Raw genomic sequence first — 16,575 nt, forward strand, 5'->3', positions numbered from 1 at the left:
TCGCCGACAGCCTGGAACTGCAGTGTAGACTGCCTCAGCTGCCCGACGAAGACGAGGAGTTCGAGATAGTGGCTGAGCGCGCGGCCCGACGCGTCGACAGAGAGCCAGACAATGACATAATCCCCCCAGCAACTCCTGACGAACTAAGACTGACAATACGCAGACTTAAAAACAGAAAAGCCCCCGGACCCGACAATATACATAACACGACACTCAAGCGACTACCACACAAGGGCCTCATGGCCCTACTAAACATAACAAACGCGACACTCAGACTAAGACACTTCCCTACCCGCTGGAAAACAGCTAACATAATCCTTATCCCAAAACCCAACAAAGATCACACCANTGGTAATTGACAATTGTAAATGTAAATAATAATTTGCACAAAACATATAATAATTTCAAATTTGTATATCTTGTAATTCCTGTCTGCACGCATCTCTTATTTGTGTTAATATAATACCAGAACAGTAGAATTAAAATATATTCTAAATAGATATGGGTGAAGGAGAATGTGAAGTTGTAGAGGTACCGAAAAAAGGGAGACATCGGAAGAAACAGTTGTACAGTTCTATATTACAACAAATGGAGTTTTATTTCAGTGATTCTAATCTTTCCAAAGATAGATTTTTGTCTCAACTTATTTCAGAAAATCCACGTATGTAAACATTGTAAACACTAAAGTGGTCTATATTATAATATTTATTCTGTTTTCAGATGTAGATATTACAGTATTTTTAAAGTTCAACAAAATTAGAAAACTGAATTGCACCCTTGAAGATATATGTAAAGCTGTTGGTAAATCCAATTTAATTGGTCTGTCTGAAGATAGAGAAAAAATTTATCGTAAGCAGCCATTAAAAGTAAAGCAAAATGTAGATGACTGCACAATATATGTTGAAAATATTAAAGCTGATGCAAATCATGAATGGTTAACTCAAGTATTTTCTGAATTTGGTACTGTCGTTTATGTTTCAATACCAAAATATAAGCAAAATAAAGGTAACAAAGGATTTGCCTTTGTGGAATTTGATAATGAAACAGAAGCAATGGCTGCCCTTTCTTATTTTGAAAGTATTGGTTGCAAGATGCCATCTGAAACGAATCCTGAAGATTTAAGAAGTATTGTAACATTTGATGAAAATGTGTCGACAAAAGATGATTTGAATATAGATAATAAAATTGAAAACATTGAAGACACCCAAAATTGTAAGAAAAGAAAAATCGATGATGATATTAATATTAAAAAAAGACAAAAAACTGATTTAAATTTAAGTAGAGATGATGAATTGGAGAAAGAAACAAGAATTGAAGAAAATACTGAAACAGAAAACAAAAAGAAGAAGAAGAGTAAAAAAGATAAAAAGAGGAATTATATAAAAGATTTGGGTTTACAAATACTTTCAAAGTTAGTAAATATCATCGATTTAACAGTATACTATGGATGGAATATAAAGAAAGAGAGATAAGGAACCAAGATGTAAAGTGATAATCAGAAATAGTTTGTTTTAAAATCAATTTCGCGCTATTTGTATCGTAGGTCATGTGTCATAGGGCAAATATTTGCCGCTTTTGCAGTTCATGTTTGGAACATCTACAATGCACAGAAAGTCGACTTTGGTTCCATCCATAGTATACAGTCAAATCTACGGTAAATATAATCATGTATATGTATCAGTAGTGTAAAGTAGATGTTTATGTCTCGATTCATGAAATTAAGAGTTTGAAGCATTAGCTGAGAGCTGTATTTTATTAAGGAGGTTGTCTCCAGCAGTCTCAAACTGCTTTGAAACTATCAGATATACTGGACCACTTAAGTTGTCACATACTTTCGAATCTAGTCACAAATCAATTAGTTAAATATCTCTTGATAGTTTCGTACCTGTCCTCAACTGCTGCAGAACCAACCTATACATATAAAATTTTATCTACAACCAGTTGGCACAATCAATTACAAATTTATTTTTTTACGTAATTTTGAAGGTATTAAGCTAATTAAATTAAATGAAGTCAAACAATGTTAGAAATATAGGTATGCAAAACATATCTAACCCCCACAACCAATGTCAAGACCCTTAACTGTTCGTATTGTGGAAAACAACGAACTCTATGGGTTATATTCCCCAACTAGCATTGGATTATGCCAGCAATACCTAGTAAATAGCTATTATTAAATAATGATCCAAAATTAAAAATAAAAAAGCTATATAATTAATAATTAATTAATTAAGATAATTAATACAAAAACATTTATGATATATTAAAATTGTTAAATAAAGACATCCTGTATTCTTGCTGCTCTATTATCACCCTCAACAAAGAGTAATCACATAAAAAAAAACAGCTACTATGAAGAGATCGTTTTGTTTCCTAAAATATGGAAATGTGAGAGATATTAGTTAGCATGTTACATTTTTCTAAACTTTTTTGTTCAATTTTACATTAGCCTATCGTTTGTCATATGTTGCAGAAAAGAATGGAAAAAAATGAGAAACAGATATCTAGATTTGCAAAGAAAAAACATGAAAGAATTTAAACAGTACTTACACAAGCAAAATTTTACTCAAAATGTTACAAATAATCAAGATATAGACAAAAATTCTGAAAAGGAAATTCCCCCAAAGTTGGAATATGTTCCTGGAGTAATAGTAAAATTAGTATTACCAGAGCCATGTTCGGATGTAAAAAAGTTAAAGGTATGTATGTATGTTTCTTGCGACATTAAAAAAAAAAAAGGATATTTCCACAAGCATGGGTGTTGCTAGGATTTTTTCTTGTGGTGGGTCCAGGGTTGCATGCTATATGGAAAAAAAAGCGTACATTTCAAAAACCTAAACACGTTTTGATTTGATTCTAAAGAAAAAGTCACACAATCGGCGACTTAGATGATTGAAGAATCTTTTTTTTTTTTCTAGGGTGGGCACCGACCTTTCTGGGGTGGGCCGTGAATACCCCTACCCTCCCTAGCTACGCCCATGTTCACAAGTTACCACTTAGAAAAAACAAAATATTTTACATAAAAATTACACTGACAGAGCTTTTTCTGACATTTTTATATTATACAGGGTGGTCCTTAAGTAATTGTACATAGAAATTTGGTAGATTTGTGACTTAAAAATATTACGATTTGAGCCAACTTGACTTAATAAAATATTGTAATAAGAAAGTTACAGGGAGTTAAAAGTGAAATTTCAAAATTTATTTTTTGCAATAACGGAACGTTTTTGGACATTTATATAAAAAAAATTAACTGAGTTTTTTGGTATGAGAAATCATTATTTGGTATCTACTTTAATGTATTTTTTAGAGAGCGTCACATAAGCCACACATGTGGCATAAATGTACGCTAAACTTTTTTGTCCATCAAGGTAGCGCTCTTTTTGGAAAAAATATTAAAAGCACGGTATTGTAAGAACAAAAATGTATACTTGTTAACAACTTCTAAACTTAACGTTTTTCTAAATAATCGAATTTTAAAAATCGGCTGCATAATTCTTCTTTAATTCATTACGAGAAATATTAACGTAGTAGGCGGAAGTCATGAATGATTTTGACAGCTACACATTCTTGTTTCCATAATCTATGACGTTTGTAATAGTTTTACTACTCGTACTCGGATTTTTTACAAATCACACAGTTTTTCCGATATTACATAAACATAGGTTTTTTTTAAATAGAACATCTTTAAAAATTTATAAAACCAAGTAATAGTTATTTAACAAGCTTTCAATCAGTCAAGAATAAATTAACTGTCAATATTAAACAATAAAAGACGAGTACTAAATAAATCACACGGCCAACTGAAGAAATACCTATAAATTTTTCTTCATTTAGGTAAATAAAATGTATCTATTATTATATATGGCTGAAAAGGTAAAAAAAAATGCTATTCAACGGGATGGCCAAATACAGAACATTTAAAAAAATCTATGTTTATGTAATATCAAGAAATTGTGCGATTTGTAAAAAATCTGAGTACGCCAATGGCTTCCTCATAAAAAATAGAACAAATAATGTTCAGAATTGTTTCTTCTATATCACAACGGAGATAGAGAGGTCAATGTAAATGGGCAATTTTTCAAGAAAACCCTGTATATCCAAAACTAATCAAGTTAGCCAAGATCTTTTGGTACCAGCGAAGTACACTCAAAAGAAGAGGACGGGACAGAATAAACTGAATTTAAGAGTTATTATATATTTAAGTAATTATCTAATCTAAGCATTGAATTACACCCACAATATCTAATAAACACCTATGATCATTCGTCAGCAGAACTGTCATACGTAGACCAGTTTTGAACTTAGTTGTTATTGGTATGCCATAGGTGAGAGCTCTATTGATCTTTATCTATCGATGTTGATGTAGTTTGAGATATAACACTGTAGTTTTAACTACACTTTCCATATCTTTGACTAGATGTTAGATAAATATCACATTTAATAATTACAGTAGCTGCTAGCTCTAAATAAGAAAAGTTTGTCATTAAATCGAATAATTTTTTTTTTTTCATATAAGTACAAAAACTTTCACTCTACATAAGCAATCTTACAATAAATAAGAAGCAGTGGCAAATAAATGTTTTTTTTACGAATGTAGGGAATTAATAGGGTGATTCATTAATAATTGTATATACGCTACCTACCTGGAATATATGAATATATGAAACGCTGTATATATGATGAATTGACACATAGCGCTTAGATGAAATATGGCTCCTTACGGAAAAATTTTCAATGTTTTTTGGACATTACTAAAACTGTTCTCAACTGTAAAACCTAATTCAGCTAATGCAATCCAATCCCATGACAGAAGACACCGACTTAAATAATAATAATATTACAAATAAATTACATAATAAGATAGAAATGATTGTGCAGCGCTATGTTTAACTCTCGAGGAATAATTACTTTACCACTATGAAGGAATAGTAGGTTAATTACATAGAAAGTATTGAAGAATTGAAAAATTGTACCAAAATAAAAAATTCCGTCAGTGGGGTAGGTAGAAGTTAGGAATGGGAAACTGCTCCTCTACCCCTGTCGTATGCCTCTGGTAGTAGTAGCCATGAACGATTTTTTAATATGTTCTGAAGTATCTAAACTTTACACCGAGTATGATAGGGAAATATCAAACAGGGTTGAAGTAATACGCAAAAATCAATTCAAATTTTTTAATTAAAAGACCCTGTAACTTCGTAAGGAGCCATATTTTATCTAAACGTTATGTGTCAATTCTTCATATTTTGCACTTTAACACTTGTGTACGCCACCACTGTGATCATATATTACAAATACATGAATTGTAGGCAACCTACAATGCATGTGAAGGAGAATAGTGCCGGTAGACGGTGACGATGCAAAGGGCATCAGTTATTGTTCCGCATTTGGAGACAGTACATCTGCAAATTTGAATGTTTTTCATCGCTGGAAGCCATCAATATAACGAGCGTTCAAATAAAAACGTGGTCGAAGTTGGCTCTGACACATTGGACGTAGGGAGTAGCTTATAGCGACCAACTTAACCTCATTGCTGTCAGTTTCAATAACGTTAATGACTATATAACTTTATTTTAAAGAATAATCGTGATAACAATAACAAACAATTAAAGGAGCTGCGGAAAGTGTCCCCCTCCTTGTTATAACAATAAATTAAAGCAGCTGCTGAAAGTGTCCCCCTCCTTGTTCCAAGCACTTTTCACACCTGTTCCTCAAAGAATTAAAGACATTTTCTAAGATGCTCGGGGTATTGTTAATTTCACGAATCTTGTCTATAAGTCGAGCCTGCAGATGGTTTAAATCAGGAATAGGCAGCTCAAAAATAGTGTTTTTAAGGTAAGGCCACAAAAAGAAATCACACGGCGTAATATCACATGACCTCGGTGGAAATTCATGTTCAGCATTGAGACTTATTAGTCGATTTTGGAAAACTTCCCTCAACATATTCATCGTCTCGCCTGCCGTATGTGCCCTTGTGCCATCTTGTTGAAAGGAAAAGTTTGTAATTTCGTTTTCTTCCAGCTGGTTAACAAAAGGAGCGATAATTTCTTCTCTATACCTTTGCGCAGTAAGAGTACCATTAAAAAAAATAGGTCCATAAATCCTCCTTCGATTGAGAGCACACCAAACTCCAATTTTTTGAGCGTGTAGAGGGCCCTCGACAAAAAAGTTATCTGGTTTTTCAGAAGACCACATTCTCATATTCTGTGAGTTTACGTAACCACTTAAATGAAACCAGGCTTCATCAGAAAAAAAGGTGATATTATGAAGTTCACCGTAGTTGTTTAAAAACCATTCACAAAATACAGCCCGTCGCGGAAAATCAACTTCATGAAGTTCTTGCTGACAAGTTAAACGATAGGAGAACAAACGCAAATCTTTTTTTAACACTGTGTGGCAGGTACCGACTGATACTCCCACCATTTGTGATAAAACACGTACAGAAGTTCTTGGCGCATTTTCCATTATTTGTTGGACATTTTCTTTTAATTCTTCAGTCCGCTTTTTAGGTCGGCCGCTTCCTTCTTTTCTTGTTACACTGCCCGTTTCACGAAAAACATTAACACAACGCTGAACTGCACTTTGAAAAATTTTGTACTCAACCGCCGGGAAATTGATTTTGAAATTCTATGAAACATTCCTCAATAGAATACTTCCATACATCAATCTTGCGTCCATTTCTAAAGTAGGACTCTATGATAAACACTTTTTTTTCTTGAGAAAACACCATTTTAAACGCTTTTTAAAACGAAAATATTCAAATTGATAGCGGCGATATAGCGCTTTGACAGATGATGTTTAAGTTCCTTTGCTATACGCTACGCCCTACGTCCAAATTTTCAGAACCAACTTGACCACGTTTTTATTTGAACGCTCGTTATTATTTATTTTTGTATATTTCATTTATAATTATTGATTAATGCTTGAGTTTTTTTGCTAGGTTACTTGTTAAGTACTGTTTGTGTGGCGAACACCCACTCAACAAAAGTAACTCGCGGCGAATGGTCTAGAATTGTGCATGCGCTGTGACTAAAGCGTGCTGTAGTTTGAAGTTACACTAGCTTGTCCAAAGACGGGGTACGAAATTTACTAAAAAACGGGTTAAAAAAAGTTTTTACAAGGGAATTTGAAAAAATTTATTATTTCTAAAGGTCAAAGGAAGCTTCTGTATAAATATGATCCCCACTCAGAGTTACACCCTGTATATTCTACTTATTGTATGTATTTATATCTCGTTCATAATTTACACTAATAAGAGAGTTTGTTTCCTTATGACTATTTTGGACTAATTTTTTTCAGAATGACATAAAAGCTCTGTCTTCAGATGTCAAATATGTTGATATTCCACCAGTCGGAAATGAGGAGATTTATGTTAGATTTGCCAGCAGTGAAGGTGCGAAGGAATTTTGTGATAATGAATTTCCTGGTGAACGTAGTATTTTAGAAAACGAGGAAGAAAAGTCTTATTGGAATAAAATTAAAATGGATAGAAATGTTAAATTCTCAAAATCTGCCAAGAAACAAAGAGGAAGAGATAAATTGTTAAAAAAAGCTGAAAAGGAAAGAGCCAAGCATATAAGATTTGAAGAAGCAGATTAATATTAGTAGATTAGTTTTGAATAATTTGAAAGACCAAGATTACCTTTATCCACATTTTTTTGTTATAAAATAAAAACTATCAATACAATATTGAAGATTTACTTTAGATTTTATTTCCTCTCCCCTTTTATTTTATTTTTATATGGGAAAACTTGGACAAACAGGTAATTTTTCTACAAATTTCACTCTCAATGTCGGTGCCTTCTATCGACAGCTACAACTTTAATATTTATGTAATGAGGGGAGTCGAAGCTAATCTGAAAGGACGTCCTTTCCGATCCTATGTAACTATATAGAAAAATAAATTATTGAAAAAAAATATCTGAAATATCTTTTGTTGGATTCACTAAAATAAGCGGGTAGATTGCAGAAAATTTAAAAACCAAGCCAATTTAAATTTGTTTAAATGAAATACCTTCTCAGTAACAGAGATAACGCCAAAAGAGCATATCGTAAACATGTGTTTAAGAGATTACCAACTGATGTTAGGCAACCAAGTTAAGAAAAGGGTTGTAAAAATGTGAAAATATAAATGAAAACTACCGAACACATGAAAATTAAAGTGGTTTTGTTTTTAGTGATTCTTTTGACTCGTACCATTTTTAGAGGATGATTTTTAAACCTGCAGAAAACTTTGGTAAGGAAAGTCATTTGAAATAAAGAATTAAAGTGGGGGTCGCACATCCCAAAATCTTAAAAAGGAATGAACACAAATGCATTTTTTTAATCAACAGGATATAATCAAGTGTATATTTTTTTACAAAATCAAATTTTATTCGTAATTATATGATTTTATACATTTTATGTCGCGAAAAAAATGTATTCTCTTTGCTGATGGTGATTGATACAACTCTGTTTAATACAAATGACAGTTTAGATTCCCTGATGAACTCTATGTCGGTTACTGATGAGATGGCAATAAACTGGTTTTTTGCAAATAATTTAACCATCAACCCAGAAAAAACTCAGAAATTGTTTTTGTCTAATAAAATGACCAAACATAATAATAATAATTCATTGCATGTGTTGGGAGTGGATATTGATTCAGGTTTATCCTGGAAAGATCATGTAAATAACCTCTGTGTAAAGTTGTCAGGTATAATATTTTTATTTAGACAGTTACGTATGCTCGTAAATAGTGATATCTTACGTGGTATATATTTTAGTTTATTTCATTCACGCATTTCATACGCTGTCGTTTTGTGGGGTAATTCCAATGCGGCCGGAAAAGTTTTTCGTCAACAAAAGAAAATAATTCGTATTTTAGCCATGGCTAATCACCGCAATCACTGTCGCCCTCTTTTTTTAAAATTTAGTATAATGCCCTTGCCTTCTTTATTTATTTATCAGAGTCTTTTAGACATACATAGTAATAAGAAAGATTTTGATGTACAGGGTGACCTTCATAGTTACAATACAAGGAAAGCAAATTTTTTGAGACCTAAATTTAAATTAACAAAATCCAAAAAAAATCCCTAAATTTAAATATGTATAATAAACTAAGCGGAATAACTAGATCGTTACAATTTATAACATTTAAAAATAAAATAAAAAGTTATATTACAAATAAAGCCTTCTATTCTGTAAGGGAATATTTTGAGGATACAACTATTTATTTAACTTCTAATAATTAATAATATAATTAATTATCAATTAATCTAATATTTTTATGTTCTGTGTGAATTTTGTTAAATTATTTTAACGTTTGTGTTTAATGATTGTATTGTACTTGTACTTTTTTTTATATAATATTATCAACTGTACAGTTCAAATTTTAACTGAAAATTGACATACCACATTTGTACGGATGTATGTAAACAGTGGTCAAATAAAATATCTATCTATCCATCCATCCATCCATCCATTCATCCATCCATCGATCTATCTATCTATCTATCTATCTATCTATCTATATCTATTTAAATTTCATGAGATTCCACAGTTTTTCAAACTTTGTAATGCTATCTATAACAGAAAAATAATTTTCAACAAAAAAAAAACGTTTACCGGTTATGAAAAAAATATATTGCAAATATACAGGATGTTCTCAAAGTTGAGTCATTTATTTTAACAGCTGGTAGAACTCATAAAAAAAGTCGATTTACCAAAAATCGTTTATATAAAAGTTGTCAAATAAAGCAATTAACAATTATTTAAAAAAATTTAAGTTTAAAAACTGTATAATACAAATCTGATTTATTGTCATTTTCGACCACTCCGTTGTAAAAACATAAACTGTTTGTTTACTACTGATAGTGGGTATGTCTTTCTTTTTTGTAGTTATGCGGTGTTGAGTACGCTTTTCGATTCGACTACTAAATAATTTGTACAGTAGTGCGTGATGTTATTGATTTGTGAGTGTTTTGTGCAATAAAAAAGGCACATGTTTATGAAAACAATGAACTAGTGGACATAATACATATTAACTTACGGGGAGTGTCAACAAAATGCAGCCGCAACATGTCGCTTGTATGCGGAAAGGTTTCCTTTATGAAATCATCCGGCTCTGCGGATGTTTGTAAATTTAGTTATAAGACTCCACGACACAGTGTATATAAAGGAACGAGTTTCTAAATTTCAATTTTTTTAAATAATTTAATAATTACTTTATTTGACACCTTTTATATAAACAATTTTTGGTAAATCGACTTTTTTTATGAGTCCTACCAGGTGTTAAAATAAATGACTTAACTTTGAAAACACCCTGTATGTACAACCCTTTTCAAGATCTCGGGTTCGCCCACCCATTTAACAAATTTCATTCGAAATGTTATCCTCATGAAAGTTCTCTACATGAACGTAAAAATCAACCCCTAAAAAGCGGTATTTCACTATAGAAATATTTATTTATTATTATTTTTTTTAATTTATGAGCCACAGCATATTTTTTTTAAATAAAATTATAGCCAATTAAAGTGGGTGTAACAAATAGAACAAGGATGATAAAATAAAATGTGGTGAAACAAAAACGGAATATTGTTAGAGTTAATAATTACATAAAAACAAGACTAACAAAAGTAGAAGCAAAATAAGTGATTAAAAAAATTGTTGGCCATTAATGTATATCGAACAATATGACCACATTAAACCTGACATCCACTATTGAGGATATAAAAAAGGGACTCTTATTTTTACTAATGCAACAAAAAAATCAAAGAAGTTTTTACTAAAAAAAATCAATTTACAATATCTTATAAGACATACAATTTTCTGAAACAACTTCATTTAATTACATTCAAATTTAATAAACATTCAGGGTAAGTGTTATGTTATACGAAATAATAAAGATTATTATTAAAAATTTATGTAAAAATAGCATAGGTCTTCATTTTGTTGTTTAAACTAATATAAAACCAAAAAAAAAACATTAACCTACAAGATATAAACCTTAATTATAAATTAAAAATTGAAAATTAGAAAGAAAAAATAGAATATCAATTGTTTTCACCACTTTCCACTGTTCCTATTAAATCCACCGCCACTTCTATTAAAGCCGCCTCCCCCTCCTCCACCTCGACCTCCCCCTCCAAATCCTCGACCTCCTCCTCCTCCTCGCCCTCCAAAGCTATTTCTACCACCACCACCTCTGCCACCAAATCCACCTCGTCCTCCTGCACCTCTACCACCAAAGCCGCCTCTACCCCCTCCTCGTCCTCCTCCTCTACCTCCACCCCCTCCTCGTCCCCCACTCTTCTTTTGAACTGAACCAGGTAGTTTAGGAAGAAATCGTTGTAAGGGAAGTAATTTTGCTGGATCTATAAACAACTGCAAGAAAAGTAATATTTTATTTTATACTACTCGAGAGTCTAATTACAGAATAGGAAAAAAATGCAGAAAAATAAAAAATCGTATTCAAACATACACAATAATGAACAGAAATTTAGAACCCAACATAATGTTTAGATTATGGCATAAAAGTTATAAGGTGAAATAAATTAGAAATTTTCCGTACATAAGCCCTTAATAATTTTTTAACCACAAACTTTCATCAAAATGTGTTATTGCTCGAGAGAAAAATTAAAAAAACATTTGAATTTGCTCCTGAGTTATTACGAAAAATACTTGCTGTGAATCATTGTGTTTATTTCGTGTACACCTAGTGCGCTAAGTCCAATATCTTGGTTAATAAAAGATATAACTTATTTTTTTTTCTACAGAGTTGCCTACTTTCCTGAGCTGCAAAAAATGAAAATATATTTGCATATAAAGGTGTTCAGTTTTTCCTAGGCAGGTACCAACTTAATTTTTTTAAATGGAAACCTATATTTTTTTATGGCATTATCGAATTCTACGTGAAAAATTAACGGGACTTTGTGTTATGATTCCTATTAAAATATTGATAGTTTTCGAGATAATCGACACTTTTCATTTTTTTTTTCTTATGTTTCATCACTTCTAGCAGTTGACATAATCATGATTGTATGACAGCTAGAAATTTTTATTTTTTCAGGAACTGTAGAGTGAAGATGGCTCTTTCAAAAAACGTATCAAAAGTTGACCTTCGATATACAGGGGGCAAAAAAAATCTTGACTTTTTCAAATAGAGCACCCTGTATTCTATGATTTCATTAGATGCCTTTCTGTATACCCTACAATTTTTTAATAGCTTTCCCTATACCTAAGTTGCATAGTTTTTACAAAAAAAACATTTTTATGTAAAATACCGGATTTGCGCCCGTTCCTTTCTGGGGAAAAATATTGTAAGGGTATTTATTTTTATTAAATTTATTAGTTGTCTAGCTACACTATTTAAAATAAAAATTAATAACTGAAAAATTTAGATATTTGAGTTTAATAAATAAGTCTTTATGGAAAGTTACCATTTATTTGTAAATAAAGACAAAAAACCATAAAATCGCTACAAGTGATTAAGAATTAGCAAAATATGGGAAATGTTTGCTAGCAGCACATATTTACAAAGCAAATATAATCCAAATTTACAGAGATTCCCACTGTTTTGAAAATGTGAAGGAAAGGAACAACAAATGTGAATTATGAGAAAACTACCAGGAAACATGAAAGTAGCAACAATATTATTTAGCTTAGAGTTGTGACGTCTGCTGTTGAAAATCCAAATATTAGTGCCAGGAAATTAATAGTAACCTTGGAGTTTTCAAAATCTTGACAAATAAAATATTGAAGAAGTTTCATCCGTATCATATTGAAAATCAAGCACTGTTACCGTAGTTAGGAAAGTTATTAGTGACATTGGAGATTAAAAAATTTGGATGAATAGAATTTTGAAAAAAGAATACTCATAGTCGTAAGCTACCTTAAAATAAATGTTCAAACTGTCCACCGTTGTTTTCTACACAAAGCATTAATCTACGATGAAAATGAATGTGGACATTTCTTAACATTTGAGGCATTATAGTTAGAAACTTGTTTTGATTATTTTCTTTTAAGTCTTGAATATGCGTTGGTGGTACTTCGTATACTTGCTCCTTAATATAACCCCACAACAAAAAGTCCAGACTATTTAAGTCAGACGAACGTGCGGGCCAAAGAATTGGACCACCACGACCTAACCACTGGTTTGGATATATGTGATTTAGGTGTTCTCTAACCTGAAAGATAAATAGGTAATAGGAAAAGTATAATAACAATAAAATAGTCACATTACAGCCAAAGGAACGGGCGCAAATCCGGTACTTTACATAAAAATAGGTTTTTCGCAAAAACTACACAACTTAGGTATAGGGAAAGCTATTAAAAAATTGTAGGGTATACAGAAAGGCATCTAATGAAATCATAAAACACAGGGTGTTCTATTTGAAAAAGTCGAGATTTTTCAAATTTTAAATTATCAGGTTTGGCACGATTTTTGTTTGCCCCCTGTATATCGCAGGTCAACTTTTGATACGTTTTTTGAAAGAGCCATCTTCACTCTACAGTTCCTGAAAAAAAATAATTTCTAGCTGTCATACAATCATAATTGTCAACTACTCGTCAAGTGACGAAACATAAGAAAAAAAAATGAAAGGTCGATTATCTCGAAAACTATCAATATTTTAATAGGGATCATAACACAAAGTCCCGTTAATTTTTCACGTAGAATTCGATAATGCCATAAAAATATAGGTTTCTATTTAAAAAAATTAAGTTGGTACCTGCCCATGAAAAACTGAACACCCTGTATATGCAAATATATTTTCATTTTGTGCAGCTCGGGAAAGTAGGCAACTCTGTAGAAAAAAAAATTAAGTTATATCTTTTATTGACCTAGATATTGGACTTACGCGCACAAGGTGGACACGGTGTATAATAATAACCTCGAAAACAAATACAGTAGAGTCGGGATAACGTGAACACTCATTAATCTGAACCACTCAATAATGTGAACACGATTTGTCTTACATTGACCACCTTATAACATTAACAACATAAACCATCAATTATGTGAATATGCGTGGATGATGCAATCTTTAGTGCTCTTTTTGCATTCTTCCGATACGCATTGTTAAAATTTGTGTCTACACTTGTCTGTTACTAGTGTTTATAGGTATATAAAAGTACCTACTGTGAAATGAAATGAACAGAAAAATCAACAAGACAGCGTACACTAAAATCTGCAGAATTTCCCAAAATGGAAAACAGACTTTACAAGTGACATTATAAAACTAAAAACTCTTCAGGAAAAGGCAACTGTGACAAATCTAGCCAAAAAAAAAGTTCAGTAAATAAAAATAATATTTGCAAACTTTAATTATTATTACATTTGTTTCTTGTACATATTTAAGAAAAATTTCACTTTAGATTTTTATAATGTTTAAGAAGAAATAAATCGACTAAATTTATATACCTGTGTAAGTTTTTTATACCTTCATTAGTGTGAACACTCTCGATACTTTGAATGTCAGATTTTTCGTGTTCACGTTATCATGACTCTACTGTACATAAAAAATTTAGCTTTCGGTCAGTCAGTCAGTCTTTGATTCCCCCTATTTCTATATGAATTCTTCCGACTTCCTCTGAATTTCCCTTAAATTACTCTGAATTCCCCTGACTTCCCCATGAATTCTTGTACCGTGTACACTATAATTTCCCTTTAATTTACCTCTCGGTTTTAACCATCCTTACCTCTGCGTTATTATATTTATTTATTTATTTAACAAAGTATACTTAACAGGCATAGCCCAATTACAGAGTATATGAGAAACGAAATACAGAGTATGTAACAACATTAAAATTAGCAAGTATATTTATATTTAATAGATATTTCTATAAAGCTCTATTTTTCACTTTTTTGTTCACCCAGAAACGGTGGAATTCGTTGAGGTCGGAAATGAGTTTCTACTGCATAAATACATACCTTTTGACTTTTTTTAAAACTATTAGCTTTCATATCTTCTCCTAATCTAATAGTTACAGAATAGTCCCTGATATTCCCAAAAATTTCATCAATTTTTCCTATCTGTTCTTTATTTTCTAAATAAATTGGGGCATTAAAATATGGTACATCTTCAAGTTCCACTTTACACACTAAATCATCTTGTACAGTATAATCAATGTATCCTAAAGGAATAACTTGCTCCGGTGGCCCTTGATCAAAGTTCCTGCCTCTGCCACCTCCAAAACCGCCACGACCTCCACCTCCAAAACTGTTACGGCCTCCTCCTCCTCCTCGGCCACCACTATTAAAGTTTCGTCCACCTCTCCCACGAAAAGACATCTAAAGTTAAGATATTTATAAACAATAAATTATTCCATATTTATCCCAGACTAAATTCAATTCATATTTCTTTCAATTTTTTTCAAATTTTGTCAAAGGGTGAAACAAATCTATTTAGGAACTAGAGACATTATTAATATAAGTAAAAATTTATGCACCATGTTTCAACACTTAATAACAAACAAAAAAGAAAAATTAAAAATCCATGTAATTTTTTGTTGGAAAATTTTATTAACAATGTTACTTGAAATCACCCAAAACACTTCCATTTAAAATTTGCATCAATTGAAAAAATTTTATTAAAAAAATAAACAATTTCGAAGTCATTCAAAAAAGATATCGGCAGAAAACGCAGTATTAAAACGCTATATTACTAAAATATTAAAAGTAATCTCCTTTAAGTGAGACCCGTTACTTACTTATTTTACTATAACTAAAATTCAATAAAATGGAATCATCACTTTCAAGTTTTAGGAAACAACGCAAAGATCAGAAATGCAAAAGAAAAGAAAGAAAATTACAAAAATTATAAATTTGTGCAACATTGCTGAATAAAATTGAGTAAATCACAATAAAGTATAAAAACTATTTGATTTTTAGGTACCACTAGAATATCCCAATTTTCAGTAAAACGTAACCTACAAAGTTTACTCTGTAGAAATTACAATTTACAATATTTAATAACATTCTTATCCTATTCTAACACTTGTAACTTAACTTCCTTATTGTTATTGTGAAAATAAGTATCTTATTGTTATTGAGAAAATAGGTATGATTTACCTTAATTTATTTTAAATAAACCAAAGCCCTAAAAGAAAAATACTTTAAACATTAAATAATCTTATTACAGGATTTACAGGTATTATTTATATTTTAAATTAAAAACGTGTCAACATGTACCCAACGAGTTTATAGGTTATTACCATAGAGACATAGATAAGAACAAGTACAATAAATACATACGCCATTATTCCATGGCTAGAAATTGGCCTCAATGATTTGGGATCGAGGGGGATTATCCCTCTTTATCCTGCCTCATCTCGTGTATGCCTGGACAGCCTTCGTAGGTGGGCCCCATCCGTCGTCTACCCCGACCGCAAATGCGGCCGGTGTAGGCGCTTTGTGGGACCTCCTTTTGTCCTGGCTGGGCCCCGCCGGCTAGGGCCCTTTCTTCTGGCGCTCTTCTTGCTTCGCCGGCTCGTCTGTGTAAACCCCGGGGGTAGTGTCATGTTTATGTGTGGTATGGTTGGGTAGGGTAGTGCGGCTATGCAGCCTGGGATGCGCTTTGCTAAGGTGGCCCTTAG

The 16,575-nt window shown here is 31.7% G+C and overlaps 2 protein-coding genes across 2 annotated transcripts; one reads left to right on the forward strand and one right to left on the reverse strand.

The window, feature by feature from the left end:
* Positions 1–355: 355 nt before the first annotated feature.
* Positions 356–7,687, forward strand: LOC108908164 (la-related protein 7). The gene is made up of 4 exons (XM_018712096.2): positions 356–661; positions 721–1,411; positions 2,474–2,699; positions 7,300–7,687. Exons 1-4 carry the CDS (start codon positions 502–504, stop codon positions 7,597–7,599), a joined length of 1,377 nt encoding a protein of 458 aa, XP_018567612.1. The 5' UTR covers positions 356–501; the 3' UTR covers positions 7,600–7,687.
* A 3,060-nt stretch (positions 7,688–10,747) lies between these two features.
* LOC108908170 (probable H/ACA ribonucleoprotein complex subunit 1) lies at positions 10,748–16,187 on the reverse strand. The gene is made up of 3 exons (XM_018712104.1): positions 16,052–16,187; positions 14,912–15,271; positions 10,748–11,364 (listed from the first exon to the last, which is right to left on the reverse strand). The coding sequence occupies exons 2-3, from the start codon at positions 15,269–15,271 to the stop codon at positions 11,044–11,046; spliced, it is 681 nt and encodes a 226-aa protein (XP_018567620.1). The 5' UTR covers positions 16,052–16,187; the 3' UTR covers positions 10,748–11,043.
* Between the last annotated feature and the right edge of the window lie 388 nt (positions 16,188–16,575).

Source organism: Anoplophora glabripennis, unplaced genomic scaffold (assembly GCF_000390285.2).
Source record: "Anoplophora glabripennis isolate ALB-LARVAE unplaced genomic scaffold, Agla_2.0 scaffold369, whole genome shotgun sequence".
NCBI lineage: Eukaryota > Metazoa > Arthropoda > Insecta > Coleoptera > Cerambycidae > Anoplophora > Anoplophora glabripennis.

Bases quoted from the DNA above. Each gene is read 5' to 3' on its own strand.
- LOC108908164 (XM_018712096.2), top strand. From the start codon at position 502: ATGGGTGAAGGAGAATGTGAAGTTGTAGAGGTACCGAAAAAAGGGAGA. The intron at 662-720 runs GTATGTAAACAT...TTCTGTTTTCAG, and splicing joins ACTTATTTCAGAAAATCCAC to ATGTAGATATTACAGTATTT. The intron at 2,700-7,299 runs GTATGTATGTAT...AATTTTTTTCAG, and splicing joins CGGATGTAAAAAAGTTAAAG to AATGACATAAAAGCTCTGTC.
- LOC108908170 (XM_018712104.1), bottom strand. From the start codon at position 15,271: ATGTCTTTTCGTGGGAGAGGTGGACGAAACTTTAATAGTGGTGGCCGA. The intron at 11,365-14,911 runs GTATGTATTTAT...CTTTTCTTGCAG, and splicing joins GTTTTAAAAAAAGTCAAAAG to TTGTTTATAGATCCAGCAAA.